Source organism: Gavia stellata, chromosome 7, assembly GCF_030936135.1.
Source record: "Gavia stellata isolate bGavSte3 chromosome 7, bGavSte3.hap2, whole genome shotgun sequence".
NCBI lineage: Eukaryota > Metazoa > Chordata > Aves > Gaviiformes > Gaviidae > Gavia > Gavia stellata.
In genome coordinates, this window is record NC_082600.1 from 46,767,003 (window position 1) to 46,794,128 (window position 27,126).

At 44.3% G+C, this 27,126-nt stretch overlaps 1 protein-coding gene across 1 annotated transcript in view; it reads right to left on the reverse strand.

Moving 5' to 3' along the window:
• HSD17B12 (hydroxysteroid 17-beta dehydrogenase 12) overlaps positions 1–27,126 on the reverse strand; it is a 95,502-nt gene that overhangs the window by 37,044 nt on the left and 31,332 nt on the right. The window contains 3 exon segments of the mRNA XM_059819639.1: positions 141–251; positions 16,959–17,034; positions 21,566–21,612. Coding sequence (XP_059675622.1) covers positions 141–251; positions 16,959–17,034; positions 21,566–21,612 — 234 coding nt within the window.

Genomic DNA, 27,126 nt, shown 5'->3' on the forward strand with positions numbered 1-27,126 from the left:
CAGCAACATAGTTTTAGGCAGGCAAGCATCAGCTTTTGTGAATTGCTTTCCATAAACTTCAATACAGGGAAAAAGTTAGTAGACACGCCAAGACGGAGCTTTTCTAATCTATGAAAGATTTAGAAAGATCAGATACAAACCTAGAACGCCGATCTCCAGGCCTTCCAATCCCACCTTGATTCTACTGTAAATATCTTCTCTCTCTCCAAAATCTGCCACAATGACTTTTGTTTCCACTTTGTACTTCTCCTCTAGAAAAAAAAAAATTTAAAGTTTACGTTTGAAACAGTTGAATTACCATTCAGATATTAAGAATATATCAGTTATTAGGGTTTTACAAAACATTAAGTAGCTAATACTATACATTAACATTTTCACCTCTGCTACAGGAATCCGTGGATTTTAACATAACCTGCACAAGAAGTTTGCAACATTAAGCTACTTCTGGTGAGAACATAAATTCCTAACCAATTCGGCATTTTGTTTGTAAGGAACGACGAAGATGGCAAGAAAACAAAATACACAGGTTTGCACAGAATCAAAAAAAATGCAGAAATCAGCAAGTGCATGTACACAACAGTGTTCGAGTACAACTTGAGAAGACTTTTTTCCAACTTAAGCCAAATGGTAAATGAGTTGCTTCAGACTGAGCAAAACAATTCTTTATTGCCCTCCGTTTTCCAGTCTCACTTCTGGTGCCATAAGACTTTTTGAAGCGTTAGTATTTTGAACACAAATCAAAAAAGGGAACATGTGGGTGAACAAGAAGAGCAGAACTTAAAGTTTAATCATTCCAAAAGCGTTCTGATATGCTGTCATCTCTATCCTTAACAGAACAGGAAAAATACACGTAGCCAGCTACGTTTTGAAATAGAAAAAGAAAGCGAGTATTAAGAATACTTCACATGGAAGCAGAATTGCTTTCTATCAAGCTAAATTAATTACAGTGAATTACAATCAGTACAATGTCCTCTCAGACTTCAAAGGAGCAGAACCGTAGCTTAACATGGCAGCGTCTCTGTTTGCTGGCCCCGGCCCCCACCCTGGCATTCCTTAAGGAACCCATACACAGCTTGAGGAGGATTTTTGCGGCACTTTGCCCCCAGAGCCATTCATAAAAGCAGTGCCATGTTAAAGGGAAAGAATCATTCACAAAAAGATTAGAAGCAGCCGGATTCCCATGATGCTCCTTCCCATTCAAGGGAAAGCCGCGACTCCCATGATCCTGCCGGCCATTCATGCAGAATCATGAATCTACTGAACTCCCCGCTTTGCTGGCTGCCTCCCCTCCTCCCTGCAACAGCCCCAACAGCAGATGAAATTCTTTCTCCTCCTTTTCCCTCTCCCCACCCTCAACCTCTTCATCTCTCCTGAACAGCTGCATTGTTTAAAAAAAATCCCCCGAGAGATGTTGCTATGTCAAATGACGACATAAATAGCATTAAGCCCCTACTGCAGCAGCAGCCTTGCAATCACGTCAGAAGAAAATCAAGTTCAACATTGCGGGGGTGGGGGGGGGAAACAGTCTATTTTTGAACACAGCTGTTCTAATATTTAGCATACACATTCGAGTTCTTACAGGACACTGAATTAAAGGCAGCGTTAGAGGCACATCTAGTATGTGCAAGTGGAGCGGGCGGGCAAAGCCCAAGCCGCACACTCCTACACACGTGTCATTTTTAACTGTTTTGTGGGATCTGCAGCCGTCTTCACTGCCACTCAGATGCCTCATGAAAGGCGAGCTGTTTAAAGGACCCAAATGCCATCCTCACAAGTTTGCTCAATTGGTACCTACCCTTTCATACTAAACACTCTTCATTAGGATTGTTACCGATCTATCTTCGAAGCCTTTTGAAATCACTACAGCGATACTGAGAGGATGAGGTAAGAAAAAAAATCTGAAGACCTAATACTATAAATAGAAAAAAAAAAAGTCCTCACACCACTGTTGATGTAAAACCCTTCTTTGAGCGTTTAGAAAAATCAGCAAAGAGCCGTTACATTTAAGGTAGTTAAGCAATACACCTATAAAAAGGTGCAGCACCCTTTGTGGACGGAGGGTGGGTAGTACAGTGTACAAAAACATGTGAGAAGTAGAAGACTGCTTCCCGGGACTGCCAGAGGACAAAGCCTCTGTGCGGTTGCTCACTGCAAACGTGCGAGACTGTCTTGCCCTGGCAGATGCCGGCCACTGACCAAACCCTCCCTCCCCATTTCACCCCAGCGTTCAGCTAGCCTGTAACGTCTGCGTACCCCGTGCTCTGCCCCAGAGCCTGCAATAGGTGGGATGATCCATTACACCCGAGAAAAGACTAGTAGATACACCTGATAAAATGGTTCCTTGTAAAACGACAATGCAAACAACATTAAGTCACTTCTGCGTAAGCTCGTCCTGGTAGTCAGAGCACAAGGTGCAGAGGAGAACACGTCTGCTCTGCTCTGTATAAACAATGGAAAAGGGAATTTCCTCCATCTTAAGAAGGATTAAGACGTTCTCAAACAGATGGGCTAGAAGAGACAGTAGCGGACATCCTTGGTTTTTCTGCCAAAAAGACACTGAGATGTAGCGTCACAGAGAAAGAAGCAAGCGGGCTACGTCCTAATCCAGGATATCTAGCAGTGACTGGGCTCTCGCTGTCCAAGAAGAGAAAACCTGAAACACCTTAATGTAGCTTTCAGCTTGACGACCGTGAGGTAGTCGGGAGCCACAGGGAGCGAAAGAAGGGTATCTGCCAGTTTCTGCAGTCAGCAGCTAGAGGAGCCGAAAGAGCTGATACTACCTGTCAGCGTGTCCAGCATTCCTGATGATACATTGAAGAGTCAATCTGATGTTTTGTCTTCAGAACTGGTATTTCAAATGCTTCTTAGCGGGCGTTATCAATAGTTGCGCAGCAGTCAGTCATCACCTACCCGTAAGGTCTCAAGGTTGGGAAAGGAAGTTCAGCAGACCTCCTTCACATTTCTCAACTCTGACACACCAGTGTTTTAATCATCTCATTTACTAAAAAACTCAGGGGAGATCAGTATTCACCCTACAAATAAGTTTTAACCTAAACTTGCACACGTCCAGTTAATTTACAGAGCCTGCGTGACCTTAGCCAAGACTTAGCTAGAGACCAACCATGCACAACAGTATCCTGGTAATCTAATAAAAGCAGACATGATCTTCTGCATCCACACCATCATTTGAAAAAAAAAGTTGTTGACCACAAACAAAGCCTCGACAAAACATCTTCACAGCTGTGGGAAGGCTGAACGAACCAATAGTCATAACAGTGATAGTGCAGGATGGTACAAGCCAAAAAGGCAAAGTGAACTTTTGTAGAAGATACTGGGATGGATTCTTTCGAAGATCCAGATAGCAACCCAAGAAAGCAGGCAGACTGCAGAGGCGTAGGCATGTCCCAGACCAATACCTATAGAAAAACAGTTGCCATGCAAACAATGGCAGTACAAAACTCACACATTAGAAGGGGAACATAATATAACTGAAAAAAGTGCCACTTTTCACACAGGTGGTAAAGAAGAACTGACCTCCTGAGGCATGTTCCCATTCTATGCCTTTCTGCACAATACAGGGGGAGACGGTCCGGAAACAGAGAGGCTATTGAACCACGTTCTTCACGTACACACCATCAGAAATACCAACACTTTTATGGATAAACCCTTGAAGGTAACACTACCTTTGGTATCCTCAGAAGAGGACTCCAAATAGTGTCTCAAACTTGGTTACGGTGCCACTATTCAAAATAAGCATAAAGACATTTAAGCAGTCATTGCAGGTCTGCCCAGAGGTCCCTCTATGCAAGCATTTGGTATTCTGGAGCAGAGGAAAATGGTATAAAGAATAAGGAAAGTACATATTTCCTCAATTTATTATCCCAAGCTCCAACAGTTTGTTGCTCAGAAACATCCTAAGCTGGGTATGTCTACCCTGATGGCCTTCAGCCAGTTCTTCCTACACCTGTTTGCCCAATCACTACAAATCCTGACCCATTTTCAGCACCCACACCACCTCACCCCTGCCACGTTTTTTGCTTTTGAACCTGCCAAGAGCAGAACTGACCACATTTCAAATTGCTGTGCCTGGATCCATTCCAATTGCTCCATCAGATACTGGCTTTTTGAACTGCCATCTCCTCTTCCTAAGTCATACCTCATAACGGTATTTTTTTCTTTCCCATTCCCGTCACTATGCATTGGCCGACACCACACTGACATTTGGTTGCTAACACTGAAGAGGTAACTTACTTTCATTACTTCTCAGTTTTGAGCCAGAGGACATTAAGATGTTAACATTTCCTTGTTTTTATGTCCGCCTTTTCAGTTTCCTATGCATGTCAGATTTCTCCCATGCATCTCCTCCACTTTTCAGAATTTGAACCTGCCCCTTTCAGCTTTTACAAATCTGATCTTACTGAATTTGACAACCACAAGGACAGTAGAATAGAGGCAGCAAAACCAAAAGCCACATCTATCCTACACCTTCCTTCTAAGGGGTCTCCCCTATGATAAACCTTTAAATACACTCATGCTTTGAAAAGAAATGATGCATCGTATTATATGTCCAGATCTCAATAGTCTTCCTAAACTCTGTTTTTTGATTTTTATACAGACATTGTCTAATGTTAATGGAAGTTCTTGCAAACAAACTTTATTAGAGACTCACTCAATTTGACATTTTAAAATCAGAAACTAAATTGTCAAGTTTAGGATGTTTATCAAAAGGATAAATCATGTATGAATACACAAGTCACCAATAGTTCACAGGAAAAGAGTAACTACTCTTACACAGATGTGACATTAGTGTTTACTTACAAATGCAAGAACAAAGGCTGCTGAGGAGCAGATTGAGCCTAAGAGGCACAGAAGAGACCCCCACTTCCACCTTATGATGGAAACAGTACCTCCAGATGCCAAAAGAAGTTCGTTTATAGCCAAGCGAGGTCATAACTGAAAGACGCTGCAGCTCTAGGGGGGGAGCAGGGAGTAATACCCGAGGAAGACAGACCGGTGGAGCTGGAAACCATGCACTTCAGCAAGCAGGCAGCCATGGAGCCGGCACGGCTGAGGCTGCAGAGAATCAAAGACAGAAAGGTAGAGAAAGGACAACTCAGTGGCAGAAAGCACACCAGCACCGTCCCCAGCGACGGCCGAAAAGACACAACACTTAACCTCATTTCTCATCTGTAAGATGGTTAGTTACAACCTCACTAGGTGAAGCAAAAGCTTAATTAACTCCAAAGGCCAGAGAGATGTCTGACTTACAGGAAGTGCATCCAGTGTCTTGCTGCGCGAGGAAAACGCTAATCCAAATGATCAGGCAAACTAGGGCACACCTTTGCTACTAAAAAGATTCCGGTGCAAAATAGCACCGCATTACCTAGAACACCAGGAAAAAGGATCACACTGGAATTAAAAAAAAAAAAAGAAAGTGGAAAGTTAGAAACTACAGTGAGCTACATCCTAAATAAAGACTAATAATGAATTGTAAAGTGGCTAGGAGGTAAGCATCTTCAAATATTTTTTTTTGGAACCTTGCAAATAATTCAAAGCAGCAGCCCCCCTAAACTGAAATCTTGGTTGACAGGCTAAGAAAATGCTAAGGAAGTGAAGTTTTCAGATACAAAGTTCCCCCAGAGGAGTAACCTTGCGTACTTAGATGCAAAAGCCAACAGACACCAGGCTGGTGGCCAGGAGCAGCAGCTTCATTTACCTGACAGAAGCAGCGTCAGTGTTAAAGGGGTCTGTGGTACAAGTTGCGCCAGGGGAGGTTCAGGCTGGATATTAGGAAAAATGTCTTTCCTGAGAGAGTGGTGAAGCATCGGAAGAGGCTGCCCAGGGAGGTGGTGGAGTCACCATCACTGGAGGGGTTCAAGGAACGTGTGGACGTGGCACTGTGGGACATGGTTTAGTGGGCATGGTGGTGTTGGGTTGGTGGTTGGACTTGATGATCTTACAGGTCTTTTCCAACCTTAAATGATTCTGTGAAGGTCCAGCTGGGAGACAGGAAAACCAGAAGATCACCATCCCTAATAAAATAACATCAGGACTTGCACCACCTGTTTCAAAGCAGTTGGCTACAGCAGCTTGAATTTGCACTGAGTATGTTGAAACAAATCCAGTCAACTGCAACAGAGAGGTTCGGGATATGAGACCCACATTGCACGCAGGTACTGGGAACAGTTATTTCAAACTCGGGGAAAGTACATTAAAAACCTCTTTGCTAGAACTGAAGCTTCCCATTGCTTTACATTCAAAGCCTCACATAAATATTGCCATCACAGTGATACGGTATAAAGCAATTGCTTGCAAAAACATAAAAGAAGTTTGACTTGGTCTTTAGCTTCAGGATGGCCAGAGATGCAAGCGAAGCAGTAGAAAAATAGCTCTCTGTTCTTCATCATACAGGAGGGAAAAAATTTGTTTAAAGTAAGGAGATGCAACTACATCCACAAATAAAGATGTCATCTTTCCAGTATCATTTCAGTGGCAAAACTCACCCTAATCCAGTACCCAGTCTCCAGAAAGAGACCTTTCAATAAAGGGTAAGACGCTGAGAGATGAAAGCAAAACATGAAAACCTCCTGCTTTTCAGTACTGTATCTACGCAGAGCGGAGATGAAGAAGGATTTAAGACTATAGAGTGGCTGCAGATAGCTCTACGAAGTCTTTGGGGTTTTTTAAGGAAGAGCCATCCGTTTGGGGAATGTATCCCATTTGGGACTTTCAGAGTTCGCAGAAGTAGCACACCGAGTGTCACGTACGGCTGGAATCTGTTTTCCAGAAGGACCAAATACTTTCAGACTGGTGACAGCAGATTGTTATTACGCACTGATAATATTCACCATATAGAAGCACGTTAAAGTCAGCTGGGTGTAACAAGAGCTAGCTTTTTCTGATCATTTTGTAGGGACTTGAGAATGCAAGGAACGAGCTTTGCCGTTCAGCAGAAGAGAGACCAGCTGTTAATTACAGTTCTAAGTTACTCGATGAAGCCAAAGATATTGACATGTAAAATGAGATAGAACATCCTCCCAAAATCAGTCACAGTGAAATACAGAATTACCGGAGGAGCACATGGATGCTTATTAGAAAAAAGAGCAGAAACACTGGAGAAGCTGCAATATTCTTCAGGAATCGGATCCCAGTAGCACAGGTAACAGAAGGAGAAAAGGCGATCTAGAGCAAAACCTCTGGACTCTGTTGCCACATGCATTTTATTTGTGTTTTGATTACCAAGTCCATAGACAAACCGAATACCTAAAAGGCTGGCCTTTCTGCGGGGATGAGGGTTCCCATTTGCGTAGCTGAATCAGTCCCTGTCCCGAATGACAGGTCACGCTTCTCATTTCTGCAAAAGAGGAAACGAGAGAGACCAGGGCCTGGAGAGCCATGCAGGAGGTAAGGGAGGGTCAGTGCTGAACCCTCATCCAGAGGGATGCCACACAGCATCAGACCCCCGGCAAGAGAAGACGAGCATTCAGAAGGGGAGCAGAGACACAGCAACAGATACAGTAGGATTTTTATTACGATACCCAAGTTAGACATTTCTATAAAACTCTGAAGCAGAGTACTGGTAACTTAAGGAATAAGAAAAGTTGAAGTAAGTTGTAGCTAAAAGAAAGCTGTTTGCACCTGGTTTGCAATAGAAGTCTCCAGGTAGGAACGCTGTACTGTATCCGTTTCTGCATAGCGTAACGAGATGCCTGCCTATGATTTAACAGAATTTGCTATGTTTCAACACATTTTTAAATGCACCTGTGTATGCACTTTTGGTTCAAGCACTAACGAACAGGTTCAGATTCTTCATTCAACTACACATGCAACACTGCCAGGGAATTCCTTACACACTGCGCTAGTTGCACATGTAATTTCATGGATACAGCTTCCTTAAAAATAGTGAATGTTTTAAAAATCTAATCTATAGAATGGGTAAAAAATGCCAGACCATATTTAAAGTGTTACAATTCTGTTAAACAGCTTGAAGTTTCAATATACACACATATACACAAGTCAATTCCTCACTTCTCAGCTTTCAAAGACGACACAGCAGCAGATGGATCTCTAAAGCCAAAGTCCACGAACCCCTGAGCCACAGGGGACATTTAAGTTTTTAACGTGTGTAAGCAGTACCGTTACTACAAAACATAGGAAGAAAACACGCCTAATTAATACTTGCTTCCATTTGCTCCTCTCTGACTCCGGTGACATCGAAATACATGACAGCTTCTAAGATACGCTCACCAAGTCAGAAAAACATTCTTAGCAACACACAGGATCAATCAATAAGCCCATTCACCCAAATATTATGCTCAACATTGTAAGCTTTCCTAAATCAAGCTTGTGCTAATTACAAAGCTAACGAAAAACCACAAAATCAAGCAGCCTGTAAAAACAGCTGCAGAGGCTGGCAGCCGGGGGGGCTGCCCAGTCAAGTCATGGCAGTGTTTCCAGACGTCGAGGTTATTTCAGGCAGCACGGCAAGCACAGCTTCGATGCTCGCCATGCATGCCCCCTCCACTCCCGCACGCCGCGACGGGGCTAGGCACCAGAGACACCAACGGCCGCTGCGCCTGCGACCGTCCTCGTGCGGGTCGGGAGTCCCGCCTTCAAGGAGAGCATCGTTTTGCCCTTCTGTGGTTTTCCTCATCGCCACCTCAAAACCTCCAGCAGCTGAAGCTGCAGAAGGAGTTTGTCAGGATGCAATCCCAAGCCGTTTCAGAGATAAGCGCAACGTGAGGTGCGCGAAGGTTAGTGTTGTGTGACAGGGGCATCTCAAACTCCCCTTCCTTCTCTCCTCTTTCCCTGACGCTATTTTCAACACCCCCCCAGGCTTTTTTTGATATTCATCACTGGTACTGCTTTTTACACAGCATGAAGAAAGCTATTTTTAGTTTACTAACTCATTTTATGAAGGACACATGGACTATTTCCGATACTTCCCATAACATTCAGTTTTCCTTAATGTCATTATTATTGCCTGACTGTGACAATGTGTACGTATTATAAGTCTATACATGTAAACACGAATGCACCATCACTTTTTGAAAATAAGTCTAAATTCTCCAGCCCTATACTTATTAGAACAGTAATGATTTTAAAAACCCACTTTTTTTTCAGGTTTAAGTTCAACAGAGTGAATTCCAGAAGGACCAGCAGAATTATTTAATAGAAGAATTTAAGAGTCCCTTACAGAGACTGAAAGGTATCACAGTATGGATTAACAAAAAAATTGTGCCCTTACTCTCAAGTCAATTTCAAGATATTTAAGTCAGTCACTCTACATGAATTAAAACAAATTAAAGGAGTGAAACAAGCTTCCAGGCTAATTCAGCATTATTTTTTACATCCCTGATAGTTTCATCTGCGTTCAGCATCCACAGAAAAGCGTTTACTGTAGTCAAAAAGACAGACACTTAGAAGCACAGTGTTCAGGGTTCTCCAAAGCGTTACTTGGAAGGGAAAATACATTGTTAATTAGTCCACATCTAATGCACAAAGCAGTATAGTACCCAGTTCAGCACTGGAAGCGTTGCTGATGCTTAAGGAGGTACACAGCAAGCGTACTCGTATCCATTAGTTACACCATTTTAAGAATGGTTTATTTTTCATAGTCATGGATTATTTTTTTCTAAAGAATTTGTTGTGAAAAACAGATCAACTGAGTTTCCTTTCTCCATGAAGAGCTACTAACAAGCATTAATTATTTTCCTCACCACAACGTATTCCTGAAAAAACCCATAAAAGCAATTATCACCATTTCCTCAGCAGAGAAGTCTATCAGGGATTTTTACAGCTTTGACAGATAAAAAGGGCTTGGTGTTATGGAACTCAACCTGCTAAAAAAGTGACAAGAGACTAAACCATACATTCAGAGAATGAAGCTGCAGAAGGAGGGCAGCACTGTTTGCATCATCCAGTCCTTTCCTTGTGCCAGAAGAGACCATTCCCTGCAGAGCCTCTTAAAAAGCCTAATGTTAAGTCTCTTGGAAATAGAGCTTCCACCAATTGCCTTAAACCAGATTTGCAAAATAGACTTTCACTCAGTGGAAACAATCTAGTACTCATTTTTCATGTAATATTCAGTTTATTTTACACTGAAAGTGATAAGCAATATATTGCAGCTTTTGTGTTAACAGAAGGTGTTTAATGGCCTAGCACCGGGGCTCTTGGTTTTGGCATCCACAAAAGCTGATGTTACAAAGAGGTTGTTAGCAGAGACAGGCATTAAATGCCTGTGTATTAAAGAAAATGCAACTATTCCCCCAGCCAGCTACTGCCAGGCAGAGGCAGCCGTGACCCTGAATGTTTGCAGGGATGACTAATTCCTGGTTCTTCAGTCCGGGTTTCACAAGTGCCGAGTAAGTCATCTGCCCTGTTGATCCAATTACCTGGTGGTAAAACATTAAGACTCAAGACACCATCACAGAATCACCAAACCACTAAGGTTGGAAAAGACCTGTAAGACCACCAAGTCCAACCACCAACCCAACCCCACCATGCCCACTAAACCATGTCCCACAGTGCCACGTCCACACGTTCCTTGAACCCCTCCAGGGATGGTGACTCCACCACCTCCCTGGGCAGCCTCTGCCAGTGCTTCACCACTCTCTCAGGAAAGACATTTTTCCTAATATCCAGCCTGAACCTCCCCTGGCGCAACTTGAGGCCATTTCCTCTTGTCCTATCCCTTGTCACTTGGGAGAAGAGACCAACACCCACCTCACCACAACCCCCTTTCAGGTAGTTGTGGAGAATGATGAGGTCTCCCCTCAGCCTCCTCTTCTCCAGACTGAACAACCCCAGCTCCCTCAGCCGCTCCTCATCAGACTTGTGCTCCAGACACCTCACCAGCTCCGTCGCCCTTCTCTGGACACGCTCCAGCACCTCAATGTCCTTCCTGTAGTGAGGGGCCCAAAACTGAACACAGCGTTCGAGGTGCGGCCTCACCAGCGCCGAGTACAGGGGCACGGTCACCTCCCTACTCCCAGCATCCCAAAGTTAGTCCCAGAGTTCATCCTGAACCTGTAGACACAATATACAGAGTATCTGAGGTGTGGAAGAGGCTACTTCTGCTGTAGTTTATATTCAGAAAAGGAAACCCGAAGCACCTAACTCACATTTAAATAACCTTTACACATGTCTTCTGGACTTTATGGGTTTCCAAACTACCAACACAACAAAGAGTGCACAGAAGCACCCTGGCAGTGAGGTTCACAGCAAGCACGTTTCCAATCCTTCTTTCTGGAAGAGACCAACTCAGTCCTGCCAGGTGTGAAAAAGCACCGTCTGCTAGAACTTGCCGGATCTCTTACTGCTATGTGTAACCCACGACACCGACTGCTAAACTTTCTTAAACCTGTTTTCATCCTTAAAAGCAACTATGACAACATGGTCTGTTACTCCGTATGCTGACAGCTGATATGTAAACTAAGTCCTTTTGTTGGGATGTCACTAGTCACTTGCAAAACATTTTATCTGTGGCTCGTCCTACCTTGTTGCTGCCTCAAAATTCTCCTAAAGGATGAAGTAGTCCTAGGACTGCATCCTGTAGCTTGCAGCACATCTGTCAAGTGTTTCTCTCTAAGCTCGGTTTCTCCAAATTAATCCAGGCAAAATTTCACTGAGAAAATGCAAGAGAAGATGATAAAAAAAGAGGGACAAAGGCAAGGGGGAACCCACAAACCACCGAAGCAGGATGCTTCTTAAAGAAAAAAATTTAGAAATAAGCTCCCTTCCCAATTGCTCTATGTCTTTTACATGCTCTGTTGATTGTATTTGGGATTCATCCATTTAATTTATTGACAAATTAATAAAAATTAATTCTGTTTGAATCCTACGTCAGCTCTCTACAGCGTCTGACAACTGCTCTTTTAGTAAGCGGCTGACGCCATTCAAGGCAAAACCATGGGAGCTTTCTTCATGTCATCCATGGGCAACTTTCTTCGGAGAAGAAAACCGAGAGCTCATTTTGAATCAAAGGTCCTTATGCTACAACTTCATGTGAAAGGTGACTTCAGTGCATCAAAACAAGTCCAAAATATTTGAAGCCATTTTGTCAAGTCCAAGAAATACAGGGGGATTTCAAGTACGTCAAGTTGAACCTGGCTCAGATGATGGAAGGCTGCAAACACATTAATTTACCTTGAAATAGATCACAAAAGGTCAAAATAACTGCCGGATTCAGTTAGGCTTCAAGTTAAGCTCAGGAAAGTGAACCTTGTCATTTCTGTGCAAGACAAGTAAGAAGATGGTGTCCCTTTCCTCACCGAGTTTGTCTGCATTTCAACCTCCTCTATTAAGTGCAAATATTCCTACCTGCCAACTCCAAGATGCAAGGAGGATTTACCAGGGCGCCCGGGGAAGGAATTGCAAGTGACAGGGCAGAGATTAAGGGGCAGAGTGCTCCCAGGTCGGCGTGGCTGAGCGTCTGCGGGGGACAGCTTTGCCACAGGAGGCATGGGCCATTTGTAGCAGTAGGTCACAGTAACAGCTGAGGCACGAGCACGGCGGTCAGCATCAGATCTGCTTCAGAATGCTGCCTGCTATCTTGTTACCAAGAAAGAGGAAGAAAGCTGTAAAACCCACCTGCCTAGGAAATGGAAAAAGAACATTTCTGGTTTTGGCACCACATCCCATTCCTGTCTCGTACTCACAAGTCATGCCGGAGGAGTGAGAACATGCCAGATCCCAAGCCTAAACGTGACAGCTATCAGTTTACGACATACCTGAAATCTTAGGGTTAGAGAGTAGCTCAAGATGAAACTACCACGACCCTTCAGGAACACTACACACTGAGCTCAGGAAACTTATCGGAAGTAAACAGTCAGCTACACGGATTTTAACTGCAACCCCCCCGATTTTCTTAAAGAAAGGCATGTAGCAGAACCAAATTAAAGTTTTGGACACTAGTTCTTCAACAGTATTAAAGGCTTAAAAGACAATGTATTCCAGTTAAACGATCATTTGTGAGATTACATCAGAAAAAAATTGATTTCTTTCAGTCCAAACAATTTCTTAGGAGCTAATATTATCACCTGAGTGTACGTAATACCAACAACCACCAACTTTAAAGCAGCAAATGGAAATTTACTTTAAGAAGTTTTGAATTACATAGTGACTGATGACAAACTCAAAATCTCCTGTGCTGCATTTATATGCACTTACCTACAAGTACGTAGGTACTTACACTTGCAAGGAGGAACACTGCTTAGCTACAACCGTTTTTTCTTGCCTCCCACAGCTCACGCACAACTCCACCACCTGTCCTGTGCAACTACCAGCTAACTACGTACACCAACACCAAATTCTTCTTTTGACAATTTCCCTACAGGCAAGCTCTCTTCTAAGTGTTTTCCCTGCTTGACTGGTTTTCACGACGTTCTTCATATTGCAGCCCCCAGGAAATTAGTTTCTACAGCAAAGTTCTTCTCAAGTCTGCTCAGAACATACCTGTTGGCAGCAGTGCAGTAACTGAAGCTTTTCTGCTTGCAGATCCATGGCTCCTGAACCAACTGAGACGCCTAGGACCATACTCGTTCTTAAATACGGCAAATCAGGGAACAGCCTCGTTACGTGGCGTTCAAATACTTGCCTCCATTCACAGCGAAGTTTTCTTTCTGATCCTCCCTGAACCTTTGAAAGTGTTTAACAATGTAATACAACAGACACTTTTAAAAGGTGCTGAAACAGCGATGCAGTGTGAACTAAACTGGACCAAGGATTTTGTACAGTGACCCTAATAGTTCGTGTTTGTGTATGAAAACTTGATTAAAAGATCAAATATGTTTCCATAAAACCTATGTAATTCCACGCAAAGGTGGTCCGTGACCACTGAAGAGGGAATTCAACATTTCTTCTTTTTCAATCTGTGGCCTATGCTCTATTTCTTAGGGAACACAAAGCAGACTTTCCCTTTCGTGGCAAATCCTACAACACCTAAGTATTCTGCAAAAAAAATTCAGCTTTACAACATGCTTGACGACACACTGGAAAGTCTTCTAAAGTCTTTAACTGCTTGTAATTAATCCCCTAATTTTCATTGCTCAAACTGAGCTGCAAGTTCAGAACATCTGGCCTTCCTGTAACACCAGTAAAGCCAGTTTAACGTGCATACACCCACACAAATATCAGATCCAGGTCAGATGGCATTTAACATTCAGAAAGACATAGCAATACTCCCCTTATGAAGGTGGTTATGCAACTTGCATTTTGTACGTAGATATCGCTCCTAATATAAGTATATCCTAAGAGCACAAGAAAATATTCTTCTGAAATAGAACGAACGTACCTGATCCTCAAGAGCCCTCTCGTTACTTGCGGCAGAGGGCATCTGTCCATTCACTACGATGAGCAGGACTCTGATCAGTGAAAATGAGACAGGAACAGAAAACGTGCATGGCACACACACTTCAAGAACCGGAACGAGTTAAACAGCTGTTCTTCCTTAAAGCCATTAAGGGTCATTACTCTAGAGGCACAAGCTCACATCTATTTGAAGTACAATTGTGGGACCACCATAAAGAAGTTTAAAGCTACCTTAGGTGCCTGCAAGGGAAACACCCAAGTAGTTACAGCCTTAGCTCTAAAACAAGTCACCCACCTTATATATGACAACACCTGAACAGACTGCAGAGACCACATGAGCCTGAACACAAGAGAATTCTGTCCAGCTAAAACCTAGCAGGATCTGAAAGCGCGACTCAGGCTTGCTTGATTATGCAGACTATCCTAATCCTTCGGCATACGCCAGAGTGAACAAGGTATACATTTCAGTAGCGCCGTGTTGTCAAAAGAAATGTTCTGAAAACCCAGCGTGAGTCATCTCATTTCAGAATGGTTTAGGAAAGCAAGCAGAAAAATGTTTGGGTGAGGCCTAACAGTAATTATGTATTACAGGCTGCTCTACATAGGTACACGCACCTATTTTTTTTAATCTGAACAACTCCCCCAGCAGCTATCACGTAAGTGCTGAAAGCTCAAAGCAGTAGATTTATCTGTCTTGTCAGCATCGCGCTTCATTCCTACGGAGGAAGAGATTTCCAAACTGGTACAGAAAGGGCTGTGACCACTTTCAGGAAGCTTGTGGCTTCACGCTTAAGTGTTTGGTTCCAGAGCAAGATCTTTGTAGATACTTCTAATCAGTTACACTTTTACTTAGCAAGACAACTTTATACAGCATAGTAAGAAATGTGACTGCATACACCCACATACGCCGCAAACTACCATCCAGCTACGGCAGCGAACCACCGACAAACCCCACCTTGTTCCAACTCCTGTATGCCTTTGCAGTAAGCTTCAGTATTCACGCAGGTTACCCGGGCAGCGACACCTACGCTGTTTAATTTACTCCAGTCAATACAATCCCAGTGTATCACAGGTACATCCGGAGACTACAGCGACATCCTTACATGCAGGATACTAATGAACAACGCCAATTACTTCCCAACCAGCAGAAGCTAGGACTTGACACCATCTTTGCTCTGCGAAGGAATGCTCTCTACCACCTAAACACACACATAGAAAGGAGGACTTTTCTGCCTAGAAAACAGTTTCATATGCCATCTTACAGTGGACAGTAAAAATCGGAGACAGCGGCGTTTACATCAGCAGAATTGTATGCCCTCTGTCTTTCAGTAAGCTAGTAATACAGCTCCCATTAAGCGAGTTGAAGTCCTTGAGTCTTTTAGTCATCCTTACATTCACTAAGCAGCCCCTTACACCTTAGTACAGGACAGTTTGTTGAGGCTTGACTTACAGATTATGTTTTACAGCAAAGCACTAACAAATTTATTAAGAGTTTTAACAAACTCAAGCCAAAATAATGCATTTATGACCTCTGAAAGAGAGCAGCTCTAACAGTTATCTTCATTATGTACACTTAGGAGAGTCTAAGCAAGGCAAGGGAGGGTAAGAGAGAAGCATAATCCTAAAGGTTTCTTTACCCAACATCATTAAGCTGAGAAACCTGCTTCACAGTACTCAACTCCCACTTCTGCTTATCAAAAACCTCTACGCACAAGGCTACATTTCTCACTTTATCTTGACATACTCTGCATAAACTAATAACCTTGCATGAAATCTGCCTTAATAAAAGAGATATAGATTACAAGAGGAGTTCTTGTGTGTTACGGTTATACTTTGCTCTGATTGGAAAATCATTTGTTAGCATGAGACTTGAGGTCCTAACTGACCCTGTACAAATACCCATTTGACATTTGTGACTGCAATACCCGAGCTGCTCCCTTATTTTTGCATTACAGCCATTTACTATACACTTACTTAAGAAACAATCCCTCATACAGGTTCTTAAACACATTAACTCATTCCCTATATTCCTATGACTGTGCACACTCATCACCCCAAAAAAGCTTACTGCTCTCTAACCTGATCTTTGAGGAGTTTATCCAAACAAACCAAAAAAAGGGGGAGGAGGGGGAAGCTACCCACAATAAGTTTGTATACTTGGTAATAGAATGAGTAACACAAAGAACATGTTTCCAACAACTTTTGAGTTACAAGGAAACCACCCTTATGGCTGAAGCCCATGAAATCAAACTTGCTTCAAGCTGAGGGAATATTCAGATGAAGTAACGGCTGCATGTTTTTCTCCTCATTATGATTTTAGACAGCTACTATGGGGATAGGTGGTATTTTGGTCTGACCTGGTAAGCTGTTCTTACGGAAGACTAACAGTTTTAGAAGGACTTAGTCCCGAATTAAGCTCTATTGTTCTCAGAAGTTAAATATGAACACCTGTAAAATTAATCTGCGAGGCCTTTCCCACTTATATCTGAAACATTTGCACTGTGCACAAGAGCAAACCTTTTTCAAAGTTAAAGCTGTCCATATTAGCAGGAAATTCATGCTAATTCAATTAGCATATGAAATTCATGTGCAATTGCATTTATTTATAAGCATGCCTGTGAAGTTTAGGGAGGAAGTTTTCAACTCACTTATTTCACTAGCAACCTGATCCAGTTTTTCTTTTGACCTGCTGATTAGAGCCACCTTCATTCCACGTCTTGCTAACTGCAAGAAAACAAAAACAGAAGACATAAGAACAATCATAAATCACTTTCACGATAGTATCCTAATTAAAGGAATTGCATAATTTGTCAACCATCACAACAATATAAGACCAGCAAGTTTGAAAAAAAAAATTACAGTTTTAAATAGAGGCATGAAGGGGTAAACCAGGACAAACACTTCCATGCTACTTCTTACTTGATTCCCTTCACAACAAATTTATTATCTTCTCAGTCATCCAATACAGGTGTATAGGCACACTTACAAAATAGAAAACCAACAGCAGATATTTGACAGAACTTTTTTGCTCTGACTTGCAGAGGTGTTGTAAAAGTTATTACCCATAATTAAGTTTAACATGCCAAGTTAAGATATCCATAGTCACCTGAACAACCATGTTGTCAAATTACCCCAGCACTCAATACTTGCTTCCTTTAGTCAGGCTCCACTCTTACTTTGTACAAATCATAGGTATAAAGGTTAATTTACTCATGTAGTTCTTTTAGAGAAGCTGTGCAACTTAAGCTGTGGCCAGAGCGTATCCTAGTCATCAAATCAGACCTACCGCTGCGGGTTTGTAATGGGAACTCAATTTGAAAGTGTCTCTCTGCAGAAAGACAGCTACACACCTGTATTACTCTGCAATGAAGGCAAGCAATGTTTGTGACTACTGTAAGTCCCTGCTCCAGTGAAAAGGAAAAACAATACAGCCACAGTTCATAGTGACACTGCCCTTCAGACACTTAACACCTACATATAAAAAACAGGTAAGTTCTCATTGCTCCAGTAAAACTCCTTCACTGCCTTAGGAAGGAGATGAGAATGGGTCTTAAAGGACATCTAAAAAAACCCCCAAAACCACAGCATAGTATAGCGACAACCTAAAGTGACTGAATCTCAGCCACCTTTCTAGCAGAAGTAGGCAAACCAAGAAAGCTTCTTTCAGAGAGAAGCATGACGAAGTTCGTCAGCGAACTCCATACTTCACCCCCATGTGTGATCTCTAAGCAGAAGAGATCTCATACTAGATCCCTCATGAGCGTGGAGTGAGGTGTGATGAAACCAAAGACACTCACACTAGCAACTGCTAACAAACCACCGCCAAGTTCAGCCTTATGGGTAACTTAATGCTTTCCGCTCAAGGAAGTGATCTAGTGTTACCAGGACGATTGTCTAAAGGGATGAACACATCCACCTCCAGCTAAGCACCCGGCTCACTGGAATAAACTTTTCATAAAGCCAAGCAGTAGGCTTGGAGGGCAGGGGGGAGAAGGGAATAACATCGCACTCATTCCACAGGATCAAGGCGGCGACGGCAAATACTTTACCTAAAAGTATCTCAGCCTGGGACACTGAGGACAACCTGAAAGTAATCTACTCAGAGTCTGAAATAATTGTGGTCCCATGGGGCAAAAAAGCCCCAGAGGTGTTCTTCGTGGGTGCAAGCTCCAGACCGTTGACACCCAGTTTGCTTTCTTTCAGCAGTCATAACCTCTGGGCTCCCAGATTGCTTAAGTAGGTACCTGAGCTTTACGGAAAAGTATCTGGCTGTACTTGTCACAAAAACCAAGGAAGCAAAGCCATGCCAATGCACCTGGTTAGCGGAAGCTCAGCACATTTAGAGAACTTCCACCACAACACGGAGCTTGAGAGAAACTGCTGCTATGTTGACGCTAAAGGGACGCGCTCTGAGAAGCGCATCTGAAATCTGGAAATGGAAACCCATTTGCAAGAGGAATTCTCTGAATACAGAGCACATAAAATGGCCAAAGAAAGAGGCTGTAAGTAGGAACGAACAGCACTTAAGAGAAGTGCACAAACTCGGAAAAGATACGATGCCCAATGGCAAGTTCAGTTTGAGTCTGATGAAACCAGATCAGTTTCTGCTGAGCACTCCGAATTCACTGGTAGAAGCCTAGTGAGTTGAAAAGAACCACAACAGTCCAAAGAGCAATAACAAACCTCTGAGATCCTGGTAACTAACTACGTTTTTATATAAGGAACAAGGAAGACCCAGTTGCTTTGTAGATAGCCAGCCATTATTCTTGGATCTTTAGCCAATGTCCCTAGGGTCACGAAAAGGCTGAATTAGAAGACCTTAAAAACTAATCACAAAAACTCACCAAGAGTAACAAATATTGGGAAGATGCTCTTGTAGCCTAAGGACTGACGCAAGCAAGAGTCGCCATTCTAACAGGGTTGGTGGATGTAGGTGTCCGACTTCCTTAAATCCCGTGTTAGTAACTACGACATTTTCCACTTCGGTAGCAAAACACAGCTGCTGTTAAAAGCCTTTTCTCTCCAAGGTGGAAAGGAATGCCATTGACAGCCCACCAAAGCAGAGTTAAAGCTCTTGTTAGAGTAGGTATAGCAAGAGGATCTACAAAAAGCAATACTAAGCAGATGGGCATACCAGAATACTGAAGAGTATGCAACAGGATCACCACCTCTAGTTTATCACTAGCATACAAAAAGATCTGAGAATAAATTTAAAACTCATAATTTGCAAAAGCGACCATCAGACAGCAAGAGAGGGGCAACAAATAGCTACTCCTGACCATATCCTTTAAAAAAAAAAAAGATAAAAAAGTGTGCAGCTTTGGAATCAAAGACTGGGTGAGCATTACCCAAACAGAGCAGAAAACCTGCATTTACTATGGCACTACCTTTCATGATGGGGTGGTCTAGCGACGAAAAGGATATCGGTGCTGAACAAGGAATAAAGATCTTAATACTGCAAGAGTGAAAAGTGTAAAAAAGGCTCTTTGCTTGGAAAAGGAGGAAAGTAACCAACAGAGCAGAGTATAACCAGAGAATCCACAAGCTCCTAACATTCTTCCATCACTTACTCATGACCATGTCAACCTTTCGAAGAGGTGATTCTCAACACACCGTTACGTTTCTCACAAACTCCTCCATGGAGAACAAGTAATCTGCATGATTATGATCACAGCCATCAGTGCCCAGGCAGCTGTATGCCAGTGGCATTTACAGTAACCTGATGGGAACTTCTAGCAGAAAGGCAAACCTCCGCTGACAGACTTATGAAGCCATCTCTAGAGTTAACTGAAAGATTCAGGAGTCTTTTCAGGTATTCCACATTTCACCCCGCATTCTCACTTGACTTCATCAAGTATTCTTCATCCATGTAAACTGTCAAAGGGTGGGTATGTGTTTTATTCTAAATTAATAAATAACAATAATAAGTTTTTTAAAAATAGGCAAGTGTTTTATTCTATAGCCCAAGAATGAATATTTGTACCCTTTGGGGTGCTTTGTGCCTACAGCAACTACAGCAGAGAAGCTGAAACAGTCAAGTGTTCCCCAGCAGGATCTCATACTTGTGATCAACTTTCCTAACAGGGGTTTGTACGCAGGGGTCTGCCAGCAGCACGCATTTGTGTTCTCAGAGACACCAGCAGAACGTAAAGCAAGCCGATAACCTAACATATAGAGCCTGAAACTAATCTCCCACGATGTTCAGAGGGTGTCTTCCACACCAGAGGACTTCCTCCTGATAGTGCTACGCCCTGGGCAAAATGACCTCCTTCCACTTGCTCCAGGCAGTTAAATTTAAGTGTTGCATCATTTGCTTCAGTGCCGCGTAACTGGGATATTTGGCATATATGAGCTGCCAGCTCTACGGCAGAATCGGGCTTAATTCCCTTCGCAGCCAACTCTCCCTTGTCTCGACCCAGTAGGACCAGGTGGTACTTTCTGCAAAGCAGAAAGGAATTTGGGGGCTAGGGGTGCGGGTGGCAGGGCACACAGGGATGGAAGGGAAATATGAAGGGCAAGGACTACCTGTAGAGATCAACGCTACTTTCCCCGTGGGCTCCGCAGAACAAAGAATTCCAGAAAAAGGGAATCTCTCACTGCTGGTCTCCTCACACAAAGTCATGCTGGTGTTTCAGAGAACACAGAAATGAGCACAAACAGGCTCACTTCGGTGCTGATGCTGGAGTTGAAAGTTATTTTTGCTATAAATTGTTGTAGTCAGCACTATTTGTCACGATGTTCTCTGGGCTTATAGGCTAAATTGCCCCATACTAACAGGCACTTTGTCTTAAGCAATACATTCCAGTACCATATTTGGAGCCCACATACCCATCAAGAGCAAAAGTACAGTAAAAGAGATAGAGGTAAAACACCAGCTTCAGAGACTTCATGAACTATAGGGAAAAATTGGAACATACTGCAGGCAGCTAGAAATGCCATTTAGACAGTGCCTGGAAATACCAAAAGGAAATACCAAGGGTTGAGAAAGCTAAAATAATTGTAACAACTAAAAAAGTTAAAAACTGAAGGACATAGTAAGGGCTGAAAACAGAATGCACAAATAAAGGAAACTTAACAAAAAGGGATACAACTTTTGGCTGGTCACCTGTGGGATGCAAGGCAAGGTACCTCTTTCCCCACAGACAGCTATGTTAAGATAAGGTGAGGAGATATGACCTGCTGCTCAGCAGAGTTGAGACAGCACGACATCTTGGCCAAGGATCGAGATACACTTCCAAGTGATAAGAATTCTCACCTCTTCTGCATAGGCTTTTCCAATCCCATCGGTAGCTCCTGTGACCACTGAAAAAGACAGACAGATATACATTAGTTGCTTCACAGAAATAACTGCAATGGGTGTTCATTAGTAGGCCATTAAAGTACTCATTCCAGCCAAGAGACACTGGAATAGGTGTACAACTCATTAAATCTCTTAGGGAACTCGCACTAAAATCTTTCCATATGTAAGGAAGGAGGGGAAGGGAAGGAGTTATGAGCCTAACAGAGTTCAAGAGTCACGTTCGGCACCCCTTCTCATGCCAGTCCTCTGGCCCATTGTGCTTCTTCAGAAGCTTTGCAGACTAAGAGATATTTCTAAGTAAGTCATTTAAGTAAAAAAAGAGCTCCGTTATGACTATTAAACCAGCTCTCAACTTAGTTTTAAGTATACAGTAAAATAAGAAGCATCTTAAAGCCTGTAAGCATCCAATAAAACAAACATTTTGGGACATGGGCAATGGGTCTCTGTTAGTGACTCTCCAGTAGATTTCAGGTCCCGGTGACCATTTGTGCTTACCAGCAGCAAGTACGAGTGACTGATGCGGCCATCAGCTACAAGCTGGGCTACTACAGCTTAAACCTTCTCACCCGTGGGTGACTGGGATTTGTGTCAAACCTCAAGTCTTTCTAGGATTCTCTTCCACATGCTGAGAAGCTCCGAGTGACTCAACATGCCATTAGTTTGACAGATTATTCCAGGGCTCTCACCACACCAGTAGATGATCATCTTAGTTTGCTCACTAAATAGCAATTCCTCCATCCAGAATCTGCTTCTCCAACTACTTTTTAGGCAAGCACATTCAGCACCACTTCCTTTTTCTCTTAGCTCTTCCTTCTCATCAAACCCAATGCCCACACCTCAACATCCTTACTCATTTAGCTCTCCACTCATTCGTCTGCCTCTGCTTTCTCTCTCCAAGTGGCTACAGAATATACCGGATTTTTCTGTTTGTCCTCATGTCAGATCAGAACAGCTTGGTTTGTGCTTCCACTGCTTATCCCTGAACGTAGGCATGGCCAAATAATTGGGCTTGTTTAATGTTTCAGAAAACTGAACGGAGAGAGTTAGTTCAACTCTCAGGTCAACCTCTACCTGAGTAAAACTCGCAGCAGACGGAGGTGTTGTCCAGCACCGGGATTCAGCAATAACTTCCCTTCAGGGCACCAGAAGGAGATGTGTTTGCAGATGATTTGATTAGTCACTGCTTGCAGATCACCCATAACAGTTGGCATGCAAACAGAAGCCAGAATATTTCTGTTTGAGTAATAACAGCTAGGAAATGCTGTAACCATTTCAGTTTCTGTGCCCGCTAGCTATAAATAAGCAGATGTAATAACAAGCGATGAAGCCGCCAGCAAAGGTCCTATTTGAGCTTGAATGGCCAGCCAACAGTGCAATAACAGGCTAAGAATGAAAGATCCAGTCATGCCCCTGACTCGAGCTACATTTACAGATGACCATAGATGAAGGTACACACACGTGCATTTAGCCCTTCCCTGGTTTCAAGGTTTATCTGCAAGATGCCGTAGCTCCAGCGTGGTAAGGATATGCAGGACTGTACCGTTAGCATTCTAACACATACTACACACACAGGATGCTCCGGTTAGTAAACGGAGTTCTAGCTGCTGTACTGTCAGCCCCAGTGATTTTACTGAGAAAGCCAAGTGCCTGTATCGCACTGTTTTGCCATTTCCTATCCGGCCACAGTTAGGGAAATGAGAGCAACAGTTTTGTTGCAGAAACAAATCCACATATAGAAAGGTCAAGCAAAGGTCCAAGTGATGAAGAAAGCAGCCCCTGGGGAAGAAATCAAAAATACATTCCCAGGAGTCCACTTGCCTGCAATCAAATGTGTACCAATATTTCTACCCATTTAGCCAGACAGCATTGCAGTCCTGCAGGATGGCACCATCCCATCAGCTCAAGGACTAGCAAGCTTCACAGAATCACTAAGGTTGGAAAAGACCTGTAAGACCATCAAGTCCAACCATCAACCCAACCCCACCATGCCCATTAAACCATGTCCCGCAGTGCCACGTCCACACATTCTTTGAACACCTCCAGTGATGGTGACTCCACCACCTCCCTGGGCAGCCTCTTCCAATGCTTCACCACTCTCTCAATAAAGAAATTTTTCATAATATCCAGCCTGAACCTCCCCTGGCACAATTTGAGGCCATTCCCTCTTGCCCTATCAGTTTCACCCTTGCCGATTTTGGGTTTCACATCACGCGTTATCACACAATTCATTGTTGCTTCAGCAAAACAATGACAGAAGAGCACAGCGAAAACCTGTACCGGTACCACTCCCCGTGCTTACAACAGCAGCTGGACATGTTCTAAGTTGACCCCATCTGGAAAACATTCAACTTTAGTGACTCGGTGAAAGGGGTTGTTTCCTTCATTATAGTTAGTTAGGTACCTAAAGAACAGCCATTCCCTATAATGCTTATAGATAGTATCTCCTCCTTCCAACCCAAAATTCATGGGCTTAATGGTTTTATTCCCAGATAACAAGCTCAGCATTTTAAAATACTGTTTCCTGACACTGCGAGTTGTTCAGCTTCTAGCAACTACAGCTGAGAGCACGTGCTCCGTAAGGCAGGGACTCCAAAAAGCATCTGTAGCACTTTAAAGGCTTAGTAAAGTGCAAGTACAATTTCAGTCAAGGCTATTTACCTCGTTTATTGAATCCATTGCTTAGGTAAATTGTAATAGAATCAGCCAAAGCATGGTGCCACCAGAGGAATTTTGGATTCTTTGACCATGGGGTGGTCTCCGTGGCACCGGGCCTGCTGAGTGCAGGTGGTGTCCAGCTGTCCCCAAGGGGGAAAAGAATCCTTGCCCGTAAGTTGGCAAACCTCATCAGGAGGGCTTTAAACTAGACTCGAAGGGGGAAGGGGATGAAGCCAGGCTACCCAGAGGTGAGCCTAGGGGTGGCATGCCATTGCCGGGGGCAAGACCGATAGCCCAGCTCAAGTGCATCTACTCCAATGCACGCAGCATGGGCGGCAAACAGGAGGAGCTGGAAGCCATCGTGCAGCAGGGCAGCTATGACGTGGTCGCCATCACAGAAACATGGTGGGACGACTCGCATGGCTGGAGTGCTGCAATGGAGGGCTATAAGCTCTTCAGGAGGGACAGGCAAGGAAGGAGAGGCGGTGGGGTGGCTCTGTACGTCAAGGAGTGCTTTGATTGTATAGAGCTGGATGATTGTCACGACGGGGTTGAATGCTTATGGGCAAGGATGAGGGGGAAGGCCAACAAGCCAGATATCCTGCTGGGGGTCTGTTATAGACCACCCGACCAGGGCGTAGAAGCTGATGAAGTGTTCTTCAAGCGACTGGCAGAAGTCTCGCAGTCGCAAGCCCTTGCTCTTGTGGGGGACTTCAACTTACCGGATGTCTGCTGGAAGTACAACACAGCTAAGAGGAAACAGTCCCGGAGGTTCCTCGAGTGTGTCGAAGATAACTTCCTGACGCAGCTGGTAAGCGAGCCTACAAGGGAAGGTGCCCTGCTTGACCTGCTGTTTACGAACAGAGAGGGTCTGGTGGGTGAAGTGAAGGTCGGAGGCCGTCTTGGGCTTAGCGACCATGATATGATAGAGTTTTCAATATTTAGCCAAGTAAGGAGGCGGGTGAGCAACACCGTTACCATGGACTTCCGGAGGGCAGACTTTGCCCTGTTCAGGACACTGGTCGGGAGGGTCCCTTGGGAGACGGTCCTGAAGGGCAAAGGGGCCCAGGAAGGATGGATGTTCTTCAAGAAGGAAATCTTGAAGGCGCAGGAGCAGGCAGTGCCCGTGTGCCGTAAGAAGAGCCGGCGGGGAAGACGGCCGGCCTGGCTCAACAAGGAGCTTATGCTGAGGCTTGGGGAAAAAAAGAGAACTTACCACCTCTGGAAAAAGGGGCAGGCAAGTGAAGAAGAGTACAAGGACCTCGTTAGGTCATGCAGGGAGGGAATTAGGAAGGCGAAAGCCCAGCTAGAGCTCAACCTGGCCACGGTCGTGAGGGACAACAAAAAAAGCTTCTATAAATACATTAACAACAAAAAGAGAGCCAAGGAGAATCTCCATCCTCTACTGGATGCGGTGGGGAACATTGTCACGAAGGATGAGGAAAAGGCTGAGGTACTTAATGCCTTCTTTGCCTCAGTCTTTAACAGCCACACCGGGTATCCTCAGGGTATCCGTCCCCCTGAGCTGGATGACAGGGATGGAGGGCAAAATAGGCTCCCCATGATCCAGGAGGAAGCAGTTAACGACCTGCTATGCCACCTGGACACTCATAAGTCTATGGGGCCTGATGGCATCCACCCAAGGGTGCTGAGGGAGCTGGCGGAGGAGCTTGCCAAGCCGCTCTCCATCATTTATCAACAGTCCTGGTCAACGGGGGAGGTCCCAGATGACTGGAGGCTTGCCAACGTGACGCCCATCTACAAGAAGGGTCGGAAGGAGGATCCGGGGAACTACAGGCCTGTCAGCCTGACCTCGGTGCCGGGGAAGGTTATGGAGAGGCTCATCTTGAGGGCGCTCACGGGACACGTGCAGGTTACCCAAGGGATCAGGCCAAGCCAGCACGGGTTCATGAAAGGCAGGTCCTGCTTGACCAACCTGATCTCCTTCTATGACCAGGTGACCCGCCTAGTGGATGAGGGAAAGGCTGTTGATGTTGTCTACCTGGACTTCAGCAAAGCCTTTGACACTGTTCCCCACAGTATTCTCCTAGAGAAGCTGGCGGCCTGTGGTTTAGACAGGTACACTCTTCGCTGGGTAAAAAACTGGCTGGATGGCCGAGCCCAGAGGGTTGTGGTGAATGGGGTGAAATCCAGCTGGCGGCCGGTCACAAGCGGAGTCCCCCAGGGCTCGGTTTTGGGACCGGTCTTGTTTAATATCTTCATTGATGATCTGGATGAGGGGATAGAGTGCTCCCTCAGCAAGTTTGCAGACGACACCAAGTTGGGAGGGAGTGTTGATCTGCTTGAGGGTAGGAAGGCTCTGCAGAGGGATCTGGACAGGCTGGATCGATGGGCTGAGGCCAACCGGATGAAGTTCAATAAGGCCAAGTGCCGGGTTCTACACTTCGGCCACAACAACCCCAGGCAACGCTACAGGCTTGGGGATGAGTGGCTGGAAAGTTCCCCTGCAGAAAAGGACCTGGGGGTGTTGATCGACACCCGGCTGAATATGAGCCAGCAGTGTGCCCAGGTGGCCAAGAAGGCCAACGGCATCCTGGCTTGCATCAGAAATGGTGTGGCCAGCAGGAGCAGGGAGGTGATCATGCCTCTGTACTCGGGTCTGGTGAGGCCGCACCTCGAATACTGTGTTCAGTTTTGGGCCCCTCACTACAAGAAGGACATTGAGGTGCTGGAGCGTGTCCAGAGAAGGGCGACGAAGCTGGTGAGGGGTCTGGAACACAAGTCTTATGAGGAGCGGCTGAGCGAGCTGGGGTTGTTTAGCCTGGAGAAGAGGAGGCTGAGGGGAGACCTTATCGCTCTCTACAACTACCTGAAAGGGGGTTGCAGAGAGGTGGGTGTTG